Source organism: Pseudozyma hubeiensis (genome assembly GCF_000403515.1).
Source record: "Pseudozyma hubeiensis SY62 DNA, scaffold: PHS22, whole genome shotgun sequence".
Classification (NCBI taxonomy): Eukaryota; Fungi; Basidiomycota; class Ustilaginomycetes; order Ustilaginales; family Ustilaginaceae; genus Pseudozyma; species Pseudozyma hubeiensis.
The window spans coordinates 431,087-447,479 of NW_012133804.1; the positions used below are offsets into that span (position 1 = coordinate 431,087).

A 16,393-nucleotide genomic window follows, 5' to 3' on the forward strand; every position below is an offset into this window, starting at 1 on the left:
TGCACATTCAGAATCTCACATTTTCAGCAAATGAGCGATTCCACTCAACGCGAAGAAGTAGAACGACGCGCTTTTTCGATTCGGCTTCGTGTTGCTCTCTCACTCGAAACACACCACTTCTGCAGACGCAGCAATATCAGCAAGCAGCGCAGTCTCATCAGTCTGTGTTTGTTTCGGCTGCTCTCCGATGTGAATCTCCTCTGCTCTGTCATCACCCCGACTATCATCATCATCATCACCATCGATCCCTTACTTGCTGACTACGGTCTGCACACGCCAGCACACCGACATGGTCATCGTCGCCTGTCCCAACTCCTCCCTCGTCGACGTGCACATCCATCCCGACCGAGCTCCCTCCTCCTCCACCTCGTCCTCAAAACACGACTATGCCTCCGCCTACTCCCGCATCCGCTCATCGGCACGTTCTGCAGGCCCCGGCGTATCCAGCGTGCTCATCCTCTCCTCTCCCGACGTAGACTCGGTGTGCGCCACACGCATCCTCACATCCCTGCTGCTGCAAGACGACATCCCGCATCGCATCGTTCCCGTCGAAGGGTACAGATCTCTACTTCATACGCTGTCGAGCGTATTTCCCCCACTCGACGACTCCGAGGACGTCGGGCAAGCTGCGCCAAGTACCGACGTGAGGTCGGTCATCTTTCTCAACCTCGGCGCCGTGTTGAGCGTGCCTACGACGTTCAACATCCCCGCCAGCTGTACAGTCCATGTCATCGATTCGCATCGACCGTGGAACCTGGAGAACCTCTTCGCGACGAGTCACGCCAACGACAGGGTATGGTGTTGGGACGATGGGGAGGTGGCCGCCAAGTTGTGCAGGCAGGGTGGCGAGAGGGATGCGTTTGAGAAGCTCGAGTTTGACGTCGATTCGGATTCCGAGGATGACTCTGCATCGGACGACGACAACGACGACGGTGGGAGCGAGTCCGACGATGCTGTTTCGACGGGGGATAAGCGCAAACGTTCTTCCCGTTCACCGAAACGACGCGACCGTCGGCATCGTTCCAACTCTCCAGCAACACGACTCACCAACGCCGAACGTCATCGATACCGAACCGTCCTGACGCGCTACTACAGTCGCGGCGAGAGCTTCGGCATGTCCGTCTCGTCGATGCTCTACCTGCTCTGCGAATCGCTCGGTCGCGCCGACCGCGAGTCGCTCTGGCTGGCCATCGTCGGTCTCACCTCGCTCTACCTCTCCAACAGCATCGACTCGGAGACCTACGAGACCTACTCGGCAGCCTACGCATCCGAGGTCATCGCCATCGAGCCCACCTCTTCCCACGCGCCCACGGAAGCCTGGTCGATCGACCTGCTCAACAAGCCCACAACGGAAGACGACGAAGGCGGTGTGAGGAAGACGAGCGCAGCCTCGAGGGCTAACGATCGAGCGCTGCGGAGCGGCATCTCCTCCAACACGAAATCCGAAGATGCGGACGATCGATCCATCCGCATCATCCCCAACGAGCTCAGATTCGCGCTCTATCGACACTGGAGCTTGGAGACTGCCATGTACCACACCGCCTACGTAGCCGCCAAGTTGGGCATATGGAGGGAACGTGGACTCTCCAAGCTCCGCGGGTTGATGGCCAAGATGGGCTTCTCGCTCACCGCCGTGCGCCAAAACTACACGCACATGCCGTTGGATCTGAGGCGCAGTCTGGTGCGAAAATTGCAGGCCATCGCACCCGAGTACGGGTTGACGCAGTTGACCTACCGCGGGTTCGAGAGGAGTCTAGGGTTTCGGACCGCACCGTTGGGGGCGGCGGATGTGGTGGAAGGGGTGAGCGCTTTGTTGGTGGCGGCGCATGGGGTCAAGATCGAGGTGGAGACGCCAGGGATGGTGTTCGCCTCGGCTTCGGCGGGTGCTCCGTTGGGCAACAGTTTTGCGGCGAACCTCAACCCAGCTAATCCGCACGCTCAGACGTCAGAGCTGTTTGCCACCAAGCGCGTCTGGAACCTCGGAACGGCTCTGACGGATTCCATCACTTCCGCCATCGCTGCGGCCACGTCGAATGCTACCAACAAGGATCAGGCGGGCGCAAATGGTGGGTTGGATATCGAGGTTTCCACGCAATCGACAAACGCTCCTGCCAGTGCGGAGGATCTGGCGCTGCTGGAGCAGGCCGAGAGACGGGTAGCAACGACCAACTTTTACGAGGCCTACCGTGCGCTCGACTTTACGCGGTCTACGTCGGTGGATCTGCTGCGATCTTCGTTGCTGCTCTCGCAGGCCTTGCATCGCAAGATCGTCGCACGAGGGATCGGTTTGATCACCAATCAGAGCATTCGAACACTCAAGAACTTCCGCCTTGCCATTCTCAAAGACGGGGCGGATCTGGAGCTCTTCACCCACGTCGAGGTTCTCTCTCGACTGGCAGAGTGGCTCACCACAAGTCTGCGCGATATCATCGTTGAACAGCAGACAGCTGCTGCTGCTGCTGCCAGGAAAAAGTCTGCGGCGGGATCAGCGTATGCGCCGCTTCCGTTTATACTGGCGGCATTGCATCCGGCGAAAGATAGTTTCTTGGTATTGGGTTCGACTGGAAGTGCAGTGGAGGGGATGGTGGAGAACAACCATTTTACGAGTGCCTTCCAGCATGCGGCGAAGATGAGCGGAGCCAGGGTTAGACACGATCGTTTCCAGACTTTCAGCATTCAGGTGAGGAAGTCGGATCTTGCTGGGTTTGTAGAGAAGGTTCATCTCAAGATCAAGTAGATGCGACGCGAGGAGTGCGATCGTGCAATGCGATGCAGAAACCATGCCATGCGAACAGAATCAGTTTGTCGACAGTGTGGAGCGATCGAGACGACTGAGCACATGAAGTGTTGAAAGCCTCGTCGTCCACAACGACGTTAGCTTGGCAAATCAGAGTTGGAGTGAGCTCTGCATCAACGAGTCTTCGCCGCTACGAATGAGACATTGAAGGCAACACTTTGTCAATGTGAGAAGGCTGCGAGATGCAGATGTCATATCCTCGTCAATTCCTCTTCGCTTTTCCTGTTCACACAACCACACGCACACGCGATGTAATCTCGAAGCTGTCTGGTGACTGTCCATGTTGATCTACTAACCCTGCAAGAAAGTCTTCAGATCCTTGATCTTGCCTGCAGCGCCACTCGCACCACCACCGCCTCCACCACTCCTCGGCTCCACAGCAAGACTCCTCTCGTACATCCCTTCGTCATCCATCACCGGTACGTCCACGATCAACCTTTCCACCGGTGGATTCGGCTTGATGTACCTGTCGTACTGCTGACATTTTGCCACCGCCATGACGGCCTCATCCATAAGACTGAACTTCCTCCAATGGATCATTCCATCGCTGGCACGCTTGCTCGGATTTCCATCGGATATGCTGATAATGTCCTGCAGGTGCACGCCGACGTACGGGATGGTGGGTCCATCCGAGTTCTCCAGCGCCAACCGATAGGCTGCACTGCTGCGTTCGTTCGACATGAGACGCACGAGACTCTGGTACGCCTTGTTCACGGCTTTGCCTTTCAGCAACTCGCGCGTCTGTCTCAATCGATGAACAGCCGTCTTGCTCAATCCGCCCAGCACGGAATTGAGGGAGCCGTAATTGTTGTCGTGGCGCAAGATCGAGGCGATGTTGAAGAACTTTTCGAGCATGCGCGCGCGATGCTTGGTCTTGCTCTGCGCCAGTATCATCGAGCAGACCCAGTTGGAGATGTAGTTGAAGTGCGAAATGGAGCGTGAGACGGGTCCATCGCGTCTATCGTGGGGAACGAGAATGTGTCGGAGCAGATCTCGTGGCCGGATGGCGGTGAAGAATGCCCACTCGAGCCGTGTCAGCTCCGTGGCGATGATCTCGTCGTCGACTTCCATGAGGACGTTGGAGATGCTGCGCAGCGCCGACTTCTGATCCAGAGCACGTCCGGGCCCGCTTGCGTTCGCCTCGTTGCCGCCTCCACTGCCTGCTGTCGGGACTGTCGACAACGTTGCAGAAGTGTGGGTGGCTGCACCACCGCCTGGTGATGACCCTGATCTTGCACCGTTGCTCGAAGCCTGCGTATGACCACTGACGCTACTGATGGCGCTGCCCACGAGTGACGAAGAAGCCATGCTCTGCTTGGCGTCCTTGTAGAACGCATCGACGCCGTCCGACGACGACGTCGTGAGATCCGAAGCGCTTCGAGAGCGTCCACCAGCAGCCATGTCGTGCGCTTGCAGCGGCAGACTGCTCTCTGACCCGGTGCGCTCATGCTCTTCAAGGACGTCGGCGCCGGAAGCTGTCTCGCCGTCAAAGTCGTGGCTCGTATTGCCCGAAGAAGGCATGAAACCTCCAGCGCTGCCGCTCGAATGGCTGGTCGGCAGTGCTCCACCCACATCCACGTCGACGCCTGCAGCCGCTGCATGTGCTTCTGCGATGACCGCTGCGATACCCCTGTGCCGTGTCTGATAGCTGTTGACCGCTTTGCTCCAGAGCGCATCCGGATCGGCAGCATAGGCGGTCGCATCGACTGCGGCACGGATCTGCGAGGCAGTATGCACCGTGTCGGGATTTTGGAGCAGCTGACGATGGAAGTGGACCAGCAGCGCGTGCGTGTCCGGGTCGCTCAGGTCGCCTGGATAGTCGAGCACCCAATCGCCAAGCATGTTGGCGAGCCTGATCAGAGCGAAGCGGTGCACCACACCGCTGGCTACATCCTCGGCCGAGAGCGTCTCGTACCGTGCCACCATCTGCCGGAGCAAGTCCATGGGGGTGGCAAAGCCACGGAAGAAGACCATAAACATCGAGACGAAGCGTTCGTCGGTCCTCGAAATGGCGGCGTGGAAGAGCTTATCCCACAGCTGCTCAATCGAGACGTAGCCGCCGCTTGACCGGGCGTTTTGCAGACCCAGCTGCGCTCGTTGAAGGCTGTCATTAGCCCCGCCATTTTCGTCAGAATGGAAGCTGGGTGCGTCCGACACGGCAGAAGCAACAGTGGCAGCGCTCATCTTGCGAGCGTTTGAAAGCGTGCCTGGATCGGCAGCTGCTACGGCGCCATTGAATGGAGTCTCTGTCGAGGGATCCGCGTTCAAGTCGAGCTTATTCATCGCCAAGGCCGCAGAATCGATACCTGGAGCTGTGCCGGTGGCACTGGTGGATCCATCGTCTCGCCCTCCTGCAGCAACGCTAGGGTTCGAGCTAGCATCGCTGAAGCCGCGCGAATGCAGCAGATCGTGATGTGAGGCCGTTGACAGAGACTGACCAGGGACGATGGCATCGCTGGTGAGCAGGGAGGACTCGTCCAAGGCGCGAGGAAGGCTATTTTGCGAACTGGTCTGCGACGTGTTGGAAGCAGTTCGACTTTGAAGCGTAGATGAGGGGTTGGGAGCGCCGGGAGACAGGGATCTCTGCGGCGCCATGCTTGCCGAGGCGGGAGGCACTGTGCTGGCGGGACCACGGCGAGCACGGCCCGATCGGGCCTTGGCCACTTCTTTGACCAAATAGGAGAAGCAGTCGCGCATGCGCTTCTTGCCCTCTTCGCTCTGGACGGTGCACTCGGCGAGCCCGACGTTGTAGATGCAGGCCATGTCGCTCGCATAGTACGGATCGACCGCTTTCGGATGCACCTCGGATTTGCAAGCCAGCATCACGGTGCTCAGGTTCGCTACGCTGAAATTTTCGAGCAGCTCCGACATGCCGCGGAACGAAGCGATCTCGGATGCGTCGTAGCAGAGAATGACAGCGTCGATGTGAGGCAGGAACTTGGGCCAGGTGAAGCGCTTGCTGGGGCCGTTGAGTAAGACGGAGGCATCGATCTCGAGCACCTCGATGGTCCTTTGCTCTTGATCGACAACACACACGGTGGAGTGCGAGGTTACCTTCTCGGACAGGACGTGCGGCTTGGAGAGACCAAACTGGCGCAGGCCTTTCTTGATGACTGTGGATTTGCCCGAGTGCGTATGTCCAACTACAGCGATGACGAAGCTGGCGTGCGACTTGGGCTGCGAGTTGACCTGCTGCAAGAGACTTGCACTGCTGCCGCTTCGGCTCCGACCTCCCACGCTGGGACGTCGATCTGTGCTCTCAGTCACGAGCCTATCGGCGCTGGTGCTGCTTGCACCGCCTTGTTCCTCTATAGAGGTCGATGATAAACCACCTCGACCGGTGCCAAGTCCACCCGAGGATCTGGCCGCAGCAGCGCTGTTGATACTCAGAGATGAGACTCGACGGTCAATGTCCATGCTGTAGGTTTTGCGCGCTTTCTCGTCGTCGTCGTCTCTGGCAGCTTTGGATCTGTATCGCGGCTCGGCGAGATCAAGCGGAAAGACCTCGTTGGACAGAAGGGACCTCGGCCGCGACTTGGCGGGCGTCGGAACCGGACCGCTTCCGCGCACGACGTTGGAGTGTCCTGGCACTGCGCCCACGGTAAAACCTCGGGGTCTGCCTACTGTTACGGACCTGCTCGAACCGGTACGAGACGAGTTGGCGATGGCGATGGGCGGCGTGCTTCTTGGTGGTGATGTTCGCGAAGATCTGGACGGCTCAGCTGCGGCAAGCTCGAGGCTGTTCCTTTCCGCGCGTTGCAAAGAGTTGCTACGTTGTCGGATCATGGGAACTGCCAAGGTGGATGCCGCGGAAGGCTTGGCCTCGTCCGCTCGAGGTTTCGTCGAGAGTGCATGCTGACTGTGGGCTGCAGACTGTTGGGCGAGGCGATGGTCTTGTTCGCCGGCAGCAGCCACCTCTTGTTCGAGGCTGTAGCTCCTCGACCGCGAGCTTTGGGCGCCAAACATGTCTGCATCGAGCTCGTCCTGCACCGATGCCACCGGCGCAACGCGGCGAATGGAACTGCTACGTGCTGATCGTGGAGGAGCGGTAGCAGTCACATGGCGCGAGGAAGACGAAGCTGACGAGGAGGCGAGCGAAGGTGGAGGCGGAAGCGGCGCTTGGGGCGACGGACGCGGAGGAGGGAGCTTCGTGGTGCGATGGCCGCGCGAATTGGAAGTAGGCGAATTCATGGCGAGGTACGAGGCTGCGGAAGCGTATCCCGGGGGCGTTGAGAAGCCAAGACCGGTAGGCGACCTTGGCGAATCGCTGGAGAGGACGGAGGCAGAGTTGGAACGGGAGGGCGAGGGGCGCGCACTGCCGGAAGCGTTGGGATCGGTGGCGATGCTGCTCTGGCTTGCCGAAGGGGTGAGATCAGACGAAGCGGATTGATGGGGAAGTGCAAAGGTGGGTGCAGGTGGCTTTCCAGGACTGTCGAGCAGCTCGTCATCGGGCATGAGCGGGCTGAACTCGAGCCAAGGGCGTGTATCCTCGAGCGATGGAGCACGAACCGTGTCGTTTCGCGCGCTCGAGCTCACGTCGAGATTGTCAGCCGTTGACTTGGATGGTATCACGAGGTGCGTGTGTGGGGCGTGTTGTGCATCCGGAACAGTCTCGCTGCTCTTGGGCCTAGTCGAGTCGGAAGCGAGGTTCAATTCGGTAGGCGGCGGTAGCCCCGATGCTGCTCTCATATCTGTCGGATGGCCATCTGCCAGGTCCGGAAGAACCGAAAGTGTTGCTGAGGTGGTAGCTGTCGGTGCTGTACCATCTTCTGCGCCAAGCTCTGAGGAGGAGGAGGAGTCTTGGTCTACAAAAGCATCGCTGTCATGGTCTGACGGGTTCGGCGAGTGGCTCGGGTCAATGCCGGTAGCGCTGCGCCTCTTGAGGTGGCGTTTGCGCACTTGCTCTTGCAGCAAGCGTCGACGTCTGCGCGTCTTTTCAGTTTCGCTCTGCTTGGTGGATTCATCATGCGGAGGCTCTTGGACGAGGGACGTCGACGCGGTTGCAGAGGTTGATGGTGCGACGGCGTCCAAGGAGAGACGAGACGTCGGCGTCGCGAACGAATGGGTTGATCGAGACGCGGTTGATCGAGACGCGCTGCTAGCGCTCGTCGACGGTTGCCGTGCCAGCTCGGATGCGAGCATCGGCTGATCCGATGGTGCTGAGTGCGATACCAGCTGTGCTTGTGGGCCCGGAGAGGGATAGCGCGGAATTGAGCTGTCGGCATGTCCGACGTTGAGATGCGGCTCATCGATGCGTGGAGGAGCTGCGCTGTCCGGGATTGGAGCGATTCGGCTAGGTGTTGGGGATGGCGCGTCCCTGCGTCGTCCGGAAAGCGAACGTGTGGGAGAGGAGGAATGCAGAGAGCTCGGACCAGCGGATGCACCAGATTGCGAGTATTGCTGGATTAGACGCTGGACACCACTGAGGCCATGGTGAGGGCTCGAGCCAGCCTGCTGCTGCTGCTGCTGGCGATGTGGTGACGGTGACGACGAGGAAGCTCGGTCAATAGCATCAAGGCGGCGCGCTGTGGAGGGGGAGGTGGACGAAGATGCCGAAGTGGAAGCGACTGCCGAGTTGGAAAGCGATGCAGTGCTGTCCTTGCGTTGTCTGTCCCAGAACGCAAAGGCGGGCTTTTTCTTACTCGCCTGGTTGAGCGGATCTTCCATGGCGGCGAGCAGCTGGCAGCTCAGCACTTGGAAGGGACCAGGTCGCTGTCAGAGGGCTGCGAATCGCAGGACGACCGACGTGCGGTGTTCGAGCACGCGCGTCTAGTTGGTGCGCTTGTGGTGCGTGGATGAACTATAGATGTCGTGGTCGAGATAGCGCGAGATGGACATGGGAGCATGCGGCTTGCTCGCAGGTTGAACGCGAGACAAGGACAGTCCAATAGCTCGATGCCAAGTCGCAGAGGCGTGGGCGGCAGCTGGGTATCGTGAGCTGCTGTGACCGCAACACGGTGGTGACCGGATCTGTCGCGGCGGGGTGTGTGATGTCGAACCGCGATGGTGATTAGCAGTCCGTCGAAGTCGTGCTCTCAAAGGCCGTGCGGATCCGATAACAGCGGCCGTCGTTCTGGGAAGCTCAAGTTACGCGATCTGATCCGGTTACAGTCGGACTGTGTGGTGGATATGGGCTCGACGGTATTGCAGAGGCGCGTTCTGAACGATGACCTAGTGGATCGTCAGTAGGACCGTGGGTGTCGAAAAGGCTGATATGCAGGTCCGGGATCGGAGGGTTCGTTAATGTGCATAAACAGAAGGAGAGGCGGTTCTGCGAAAAGTCGAAGCGTGCGCGTGCAAAGGGCAGGGGAAACGGCGGGATCGCTGTATGCAGTCCGCGCGATGGATGTCACGGGAGAATCGACATGGATAGAGGGGAGCGGAACGAGGTGGATGATGAGGAGCAGGCGAGAAGGTGGTACAAGTAGCGATGACCATCGCAAAGGCAAGCCAGACAAAGGGGGCGTGTCACTCACCGTCACAGCCGGAGAAACATACACAACAACCAGAGACACACGCACCACCGACGCGCTTAGCGGAGCTAGGCAGAGAATGTGTGACAATTCAGGAAGCGGCAGCAGGCCACGATGTTGCATGCAGGCCTCTTGGTCTCTCTTTCTTTTCTTTTCTTTTTCTTTTCTCCCATAATATATTCGAGCGTCATGTGGGGACATGTGTGCTTTCGTCGGCAGCCTGGCAGGAACGGTGACATGGTCTGTGGGTGCGTGCACCTTGGGAAACGATCTGGACTTTCTTTGTCCTACTCGAAGCTCGTGCACTGTGCACTGAGCTCTTTGCGGGATCTCGTACCTTTGCGAAATGCATGCCCATGCCCACCGATCGGGATTGCAGTCAAGAAGGAGTCGGGACGAAGGCTGAAATGCAGGCGAGGCGGGATCTACGATGGCGGCGCAGCAGCAGCAATCACGTTCTGACGCGCGTAGCCTTTGCGTCTGTGGCCCGTCTACGCAAAGCAGATGGAACGCAACCAGCAATGGGGAGCACTGCCTTGGCTCGTACACTACGCCATCAGCATGTACAGCACAGCAGCTCGACAAGCCTGATGGGGTTCCGCCATTACCCTGGCCGTTGGGACAGCGATCGTCGGCTGGCGAGCCGAGTCGATTTACGCTCCCGACTGCGCCTTGGACTGGATTTCAGGGGTCCGACGCGAGCTTACTTTTTCTGCGTCTCGACGCAACGCTCACACAAGCTGCCAGCAACGGAGTAAGCTGCCTTCGCAGCGCCCAAGAAGCACTCACCTCCAAAGAATACGTGGTCACGGCGAGTGTTGCGTCAAGCTGGAGCCTGCTAATCGAGGCGTTGACAGCTTGGCATTCGTCCTTCCATGAACCGGCACTGCTCCTCGCCTGCAGACGCTGTTGCCGTCTTCTTACGTCCTGTACTCACACAGAGTAACTTGAAGCGAACACTGACTGGGTACCGTACATCTAACAAGAGTGAGGGTCCCGCGCTTATGGCGAAGCTCTACAACGCATGATGGAGCGCTCACTCCTGATACTGTGGCGCCACTAAATCAAAGTCCGACACATTGCTGCTGCCGATGATCCGAAGAGGGACCGCTTTCCATGACGACGAAGCTCGTACTGTCGCTGTGATCGTGCAGCCGGAAGTTGCTGATGAATCAATGCCGTGTTGGCCGACGCTAGCGTGCGATGCGAGCTGTGTGACACGAGCGACGCCAAAACGCAGCTTCAGTGTACCTACACGAAGGGGGCGCTCTAGGGCGTCAGGGCGTCAGAATGTGACAGCTCTTAGGGGCGACGCTGTGGACTTCGCTTCGACAAGCTGCAGGGTCCCTCGACCCTCTTTGCGATTTGCGAGAGACTGGCCCGAAAAAAAAGCTTGCACGCCGTTGTGACAGACAGCCCTTACCGAAGCGCAGAAATTAGTGCCGCCTTCAGGTTTGGCCCGACCAATTTCACACGCCCACACACCTTGCCAGGCAGAGGGTTACACAGCAAGGAGGAGAGGCGACCACCTCCTGCCTTCTCGTCTCGGGAGCTGCAACCAATCTACAGACTCCTGCTTTGGCGTCAGCCCGGAGCGACGTCAATGGTGCCGAGAGACAAGACTTCAGCAAGCCACACATGGATCCTTCTTTCCTTCTGTCTTCCTTTTGCCGTCCGATTCACCTGTCAAGTCATCGGAGCAACCGAGGCGGTGTTCGCGAGCGAGTCCAAGAGGATGAGAGTGCGAAGAACAGCAGAGTTACAGCCACGCTTCCACGGCGCTAGTGTCCGGACTGTGTGGCTTTTCTTGTTCTTCGAGCCACCCGATCGTGCCATAGGAGGCGATTTTGAATTCCTATTTCAAAAATTGTTGAATCGGCTCACTACAACCCGTGCAGAGAGAGAGACAGAGTCTGTGCGGCAAGGATTATTTTTATCGATTTCAATCGAAGTGGGCTGCTGGATCGGTCGATTCGGATATGAAATTACGGACAACCATTTCAGATGCGAGACTTGAAATCGTAATCGGACAACTCGTCGCTCCAAGAGTTGCGATGCGACGAAATCTGCATTTGGATCTCGTTTTCTCCCTCTTTTGTTCATTCCGGTGGGCTGCGCTCTGCTGCCTTGGTCACCCCGCGATCGGGTGACTTTCCTCTCTCTAAATCCGCCGCCTGTGACGCCAGGGTATATTTTGGCGTTGAGAGTATCGCCTTCGGATCGCGACTGTCAATTGACATCCTTCTGGACGGTTTTGGCCATCCTTCCTTGCGCTCCTCGTTGCCCTCCGAACCTTCCCTTCTTGTCTCCGTTCCATCCGCTTCGGCCCTACCTGCGTGCAAGCACCGTGCGGCTTTCCTTCCTTCTTCCATCTCCATCTCATCCTCATTCTCAATCGGCATCTCCGCATCCTCTCGTCGCGCCAATCCTTTGCAACCGTCGCGTCACCTCGCCGCGTCTCAAAAGGCATCCTCGTAGCTGATTCATCACCAGCACTACTTGCCGTCCATCTCGCTTCGCAAGCATCGGATCGATCCGAACCGTACTCGCTCGGCTTTCCGACGAGGTCAAGCAGTTTGATCCAAACTTGGCCGTTTCCCTGCCCTCATCTCCAATCACATCCACACCATGTCGAGCGACGCATCCGCACCCGCGGCTGCTTCCGTAGCTGCTCCCGTCTCGTTTGATTCGAGCAATACGGCTGCTTCTTCGGTCACCGATCCCGAGCTCTTCGGCGCCTCTGTGTTGCCCAGGAAGGACGTGCCCACCACCGAATCAGCCGTGGTAGACCAGCAGCCTGCTGCCGAGGCCGAAGCTTCGGCTGCTCCTGCCGTCGCCGAGACTCCGGAACACGATGCCGCTGCTGTAGCCGCCGCTGCCGCCGCGGCTGCTGCTGCTGACGCTTCGAGCGCTGCGCAGACCATCACCGAACTGGCCACCGCCGCTACCAACGCTGCCAACAGCGCTGCCCCATCGTCGGAACAGCCCGGCGAGGCTTCGACTGCTACTGCTGCGGACGGTGACGCTTCCGAAAGTCAACAGGACGGTACCGGTGCCGTCACCACCGAGCCTGAATCCACCGTCGCCGGTCTCCCCCGCAACGTCGAGTCCGAGCTTCGCGAAATCTACTCGGTCTCGAGCGCCATTGCCAACTTCTCGGTGGCTCACGTCAACCAGGTCAGCGTACCCACCCCGCAAAAGGTTCGCAACATCATCCAAAAGGCTCTGAAGCTCACCTCGTCCCTCAGCATGCTTCTGGCCCAGCCCGAGGTGGCTCTTCGACAGCTCGATGCCGACGAGCCGGGCAAGCGTCCCGCCGAATCTAAGCTCGACTCTGCACGCAAGCGTCCACGCTCTTCGGATTGGGATGGCAGCAAATCCGAGACGCCCGGCGGTATCGGTCTGCCGATGACACCCTACACGCCCAACTCGGGGTTGCGAGTGTACCCGGACGGATCGATGCCCACGTCGTTCCCCTCGCCCGGCTTTGACAGCGACCAGAAGGGCCCGCAGTACAAGAAGCGCAGCCGTGCACCTGCGCCTGGCTCGTGCCAAGCGTGCGGTACCACCGAGACGCCCGAATGGCGACGTGGTCCCGACGGCGCACGCACGCTGTGCAACGCGTGCGGTCTGCACTTTGCCAAGCTGGTGCGCAAACGCATGCAGCAGGAAGGTGGTGAGGAGCCGTCGCCCAGCCAGGTGCCTCCTCCGGTGAGCTTGGTGAGCCTCGAGGAGCTGCGTGCTTCCACCAAGAGCGCCGAGGCAGCGGCGGCTGCAGGGCTGACGCCTTCGGCATCGTCCAAGTCGCTCAACGGTACGCCTTTGAAGGTGAACAGGGACGAGGCGTGGAACACGCCCTCCAAGCCGCCCCGTGTGCCATCGTCGCTGAGCAGCAGCGTGATTGCTGGTGGCGATGATGCTGCCGAGGGCAGCGCCGAAGGTGGTGTGCAACCGCCTCCTCCTGCGCCTGTTTCTGCTGAGTCCTCCGCGCCTCAGACTGGAGGCATCGTCGAGCCTGCACCCACGCCCGCAGAGGCACCCGCTGCTGCGGCTCCGGAACCGGTGATCGCCCCAGAGCTGTCGGGTGATGCGGTGGCCGTGAACCAGGACCGACCCATGGACACGGACCAATAGACGTTTCGCTTACCAATTTGTTCTGATATGTCGTTCTTTCACCTCACTCGTTGTACGATTCCCCTTCCCTCGGGTCGCCTTCTCTAATGCTGTTCACTTTTTGCAAACCTGTGATCGTAATGTGTTTGAGCGGATAAGGGTGGTTGTGATTGGGTGGGATGTTGAGGTGTTGCGAAGGTGAGCTTGGAGGCTTGTCCACACGATGCGGGCCAGAGGGTAGGTGTCGAAGTTAGATCGATCGGGACGAATGCGTTGATTGATCAGGGATTGGGAGGAGAATTTCTTGACCGCAATTTCATGCTCGAAACAGACAGAGAGAAGAAATTGAAATTCGGTGTTTGAAGACATACGGTAATGCAATGGGTTGGCGGTGTCTGACGTGAACACGCGTGAAATCGCAGAAGTGGAGAGACCGGCGACTTTGGAACTGTGTGGAGCGGGGATGTTATGGAAAAAGGATTTGCCGTGAATGCCGGGGGGTGGTGATGGGAGCGGGGTTTGGCGGCGGAAGAGGAGAGAGGATGTGCGGGGCCGTGCATGCGTCACAGACAGTGAGTGGCGGGAGAATGACTTTGTCGGTAGGACGCGGTCGAATGAGAAATTGTATAAGAAGCAACACCACCAACACTTCGTCTGAACCCTCAACACCAAACCACAACCCAGATTTACAATGACAAGCACAAATACCCCCCTCACGCTCGGCGAGACCGCCCGACCCGTCAAACCGCGCGTCGTCGTCACCGGCGGTTCCGGCAAACTCGGTCGCGCCACCGTCGCCCACCTCTCCTCCTCTGGCTACGAGGTCATCAACTTCGATCGAGTTCGACCCAAGACCGCCTCGGAAGATGGCAAGACCGGGTTGCAGGGAGCCTACCGCTTGGTCGAGGTGGATCTGACCGATATGGGTCAGGTGCTGGAGGCGATGATGGAGATCGATATGGCGTACAAGTCCATCCAAGCGGTCGTTCATCTGGCTGCCATGCCTAGCCCGGGTCAGAGCAGTTCGAGTAAGCAGTTCAACACCAACGTCGCTTCCACCTACAACGTCCTCGAAGCGTGTAGGAAGCTGGGAATCACCAACATCGTCATGGCTAGCAGTGAAACGTTGATCGGAATCCCACTGGATATCAAGCCTGCCAAGTTGCCGATTACGGAGGAGTCGCCGTTGTTGCCGGAGAGCGCATACTCTTTGAGCAAGTTGGTCGGGGAGACGCTGGCGGAACAGTACGTGAGGTGGTCCCAACAGACGCACCGAACTCCCACCGGTGGCGAGGCCAAGATCATCAGCATGCGATTCAGCAACGTCATGCTCGAGGAGGAGTACGCCACCTTCGCAGGATGGCAGGACGACGCCCGCAAGAGGTACTGGAACTGCTGGGGTTACATCGACGCGCGCGACGGTGCAGAGGCGATCAAGTTGGCCGTCGAGAGCAGGTTGAAGGGACACCACGCGTTTTTGATCGCCAACAACAACACGGTCATGAAGAAGAGCTCCAAGGACCTGGTGCAAGAGGTTTTCCCCGGTGTCGAGTATTCGCCACTCAACGACAACCCGAACGTGACGTTGTTGTCGAACGAAAAGGCCAAGAAACTGTTGGGTTGGACGCCCAAGTACGACTGGAAGCCTTAGAGGGTGATACTGGAGGTAGGAGGATCATAGTAGGAGGGAAATAGGGATAGAGATCGATAAAAAGGCTCGCCCTCATTGAAATGCAAAGTGTGAGCTGCTAAACTTCATTCACGCACAGTGTTGTACAATTTGACCAGCCGTTTCGGCGACAGTCTGGCAGGCTCGGTCTGTGACGGTAAGCAGAGCAGAAATCCATTGCATTGCGGCGGAACACTGAAATCGAAAAGAAGAGAGAAGGTGCCGAGTGTGCACGATGAAATCAAAGACGGGGAAAGGATTGTTCTGTCCCGAGCAACAACAGCTCGCCGGACAGATCTATTCCAGTACGGGACCGTACTTAGGGCTGCCTAAGTTTCTTTTTGAGAATCGCTTTACAAACGGTACGAGTCCATAGCCGCCTGCAACCTGGCGATCTGACCGCTGGTGAACTCGGTCAAGCAGTCGTCGTACGAGTAGTCCATGTACGAGTGGATGCTGTCGGGGCCTCCACCGGAGCAAGAGTCCTGGTTGGCGGGGCAGCCGCTCGTAGCGGTCGACTGAGGAGGAGTGTCGTCGACGTAGTCGCCGCTACCGGAGCAACCGCCTTGGAAGACGTGGTAGAGGCCGACCCAGTGTCCTGCCTCGTGGACGAGCGTCTTGCCACCGTTGTAGTTGGTGATGGGACCACCGGGGTAGGATGACCACTGCATGACGACGCCGTCGTTGCTTGGGTTCGAGTTGTAGCTCCATGGGAAGGTTGCGTATCCAAGCAGGCCACCGGAAAAGTTGACAGTGTAGACGTTGAGGGCGTTGGCACCACCCTTGCGAAGTGCGCTCTTCATCTGCCTCTCGGCGGTGGTGCCCTGGTTGACGTTGTTGAACCAGTTCGAGTTGGTCGTGGTCTCGCTTCCGGCGAGGTAGAACGAAAGGCCGGTTCCGGAGTAGGCCGAGTTCATGACCGAGATCTGGTTGTTGATGTTGGTGGAGCTGAGCTTGCCGTTGGTGCCGTCGGTGATGACGTGAAAGTAGATGGGGATTCGTGTGGCGGTGAAGGCGGCAGAACTGGTGCCGGCGGCGCTCTTGGTGTTGTCGCTGCGAGCAGAGGCGAGCTTGAGACCGAGTGCCTGCTCGATCGCGGCGGAAGCGACCTGATCGTTACCGCAGATTCGCGCCGAGGGTGCTGCGAGCGCAGCAGGTGCGGCAATGGCGAGCGAAGCACCGATGAAGAGGGCCAAGGACTTGAACTGCATCTTGTGGGTTGTATAGGGGGTAGGGTAGGGGGGTCCTAGGATGTCTAGTTCCGGATGGGTTTAGGAGATGGAGAGAATAATTGATGCTGTGAGGATGAAAAGATCACGATTGAGGAGGAGAGATCATGAA

The 16,393-nt window shown here is 58.6% G+C and overlaps 7 protein-coding genes across 7 annotated transcripts; 4 read left to right on the top strand and 3 right to left on the bottom strand.

Annotated features, from left to right (window-relative positions):
- Positions 1–289: 289 nt before the first annotated feature.
- Positions 290–2,737, top strand: PHSY_002307 (DNA replication initiation factor; the record flags this gene model as incomplete). Its single annotated transcript, XM_012332931.1, has 1 exon — positions 290–2,737. One exon carries the CDS (start codon positions 290–292, stop codon positions 2,735–2,737), a length of 2,448 nt encoding a protein of 815 aa, XP_012188321.1.
- A 351-nt stretch (positions 2,738–3,088) lies between these two features.
- On the bottom strand, positions 3,089–8,464 carry PHSY_002308 (guanyl-nucleotide exchange factor; the record flags this gene model as incomplete). Its single annotated transcript, XM_012332932.1, has 1 exon — positions 3,089–8,464. The coding sequence occupies one exon, from the start codon at positions 8,462–8,464 to the stop codon at positions 3,089–3,091; it is 5,376 nt and encodes a 1,791-aa protein (XP_012188322.1).
- Positions 8,465–9,677: 1,213 nt separating this feature from the next.
- PHSY_002309 (hypothetical protein) lies at positions 9,678–10,028 on the top strand (the record flags this gene model as incomplete). The annotated part of the gene is made up of 1 exon (XM_012332933.1): positions 9,678–10,028. One exon carries the CDS (start codon positions 9,678–9,680, stop codon positions 10,026–10,028), a length of 351 nt encoding a protein of 116 aa, XP_012188323.1.
- A 278-nt stretch (positions 10,029–10,306) lies between these two features.
- Positions 10,307–11,672, bottom strand: PHSY_002310 (hypothetical protein; the record flags this gene model as incomplete). Its single annotated transcript, XM_012332934.1, has 2 exons — positions 10,307–10,521; positions 11,603–11,672. The coding sequence occupies 2 exons, from the start codon at positions 11,670–11,672 to the stop codon at positions 10,307–10,309; spliced, it is 285 nt and encodes a 94-aa protein (XP_012188324.1).
- A 226-nt stretch (positions 11,673–11,898) lies between these two features.
- PHSY_002311 (hypothetical protein) lies at positions 11,899–13,404 on the top strand (the record flags this gene model as incomplete). Its single annotated transcript, XM_012332935.1, has 1 exon — positions 11,899–13,404. One exon carries the CDS (start codon positions 11,899–11,901, stop codon positions 13,402–13,404), a length of 1,506 nt encoding a protein of 501 aa, XP_012188325.1.
- A 670-nt stretch (positions 13,405–14,074) lies between these two features.
- PHSY_002312 (hypothetical protein) lies at positions 14,075–15,034 on the top strand (the record flags this gene model as incomplete). The annotated part of the gene is made up of 1 exon (XM_012332936.1): positions 14,075–15,034. One exon carries the CDS (start codon positions 14,075–14,077, stop codon positions 15,032–15,034), a length of 960 nt encoding a protein of 319 aa, XP_012188326.1.
- A 371-nt stretch (positions 15,035–15,405) lies between these two features.
- Positions 15,406–16,263, bottom strand: PHSY_002313 (metalloprotease; the record flags this gene model as incomplete). Its single annotated transcript, XM_012332937.1, has 1 exon — positions 15,406–16,263. One exon carries the CDS (start codon positions 16,261–16,263, stop codon positions 15,406–15,408), a length of 858 nt encoding a protein of 285 aa, XP_012188327.1.
- Between the last annotated feature and the right edge of the window lie 130 nt (positions 16,264–16,393).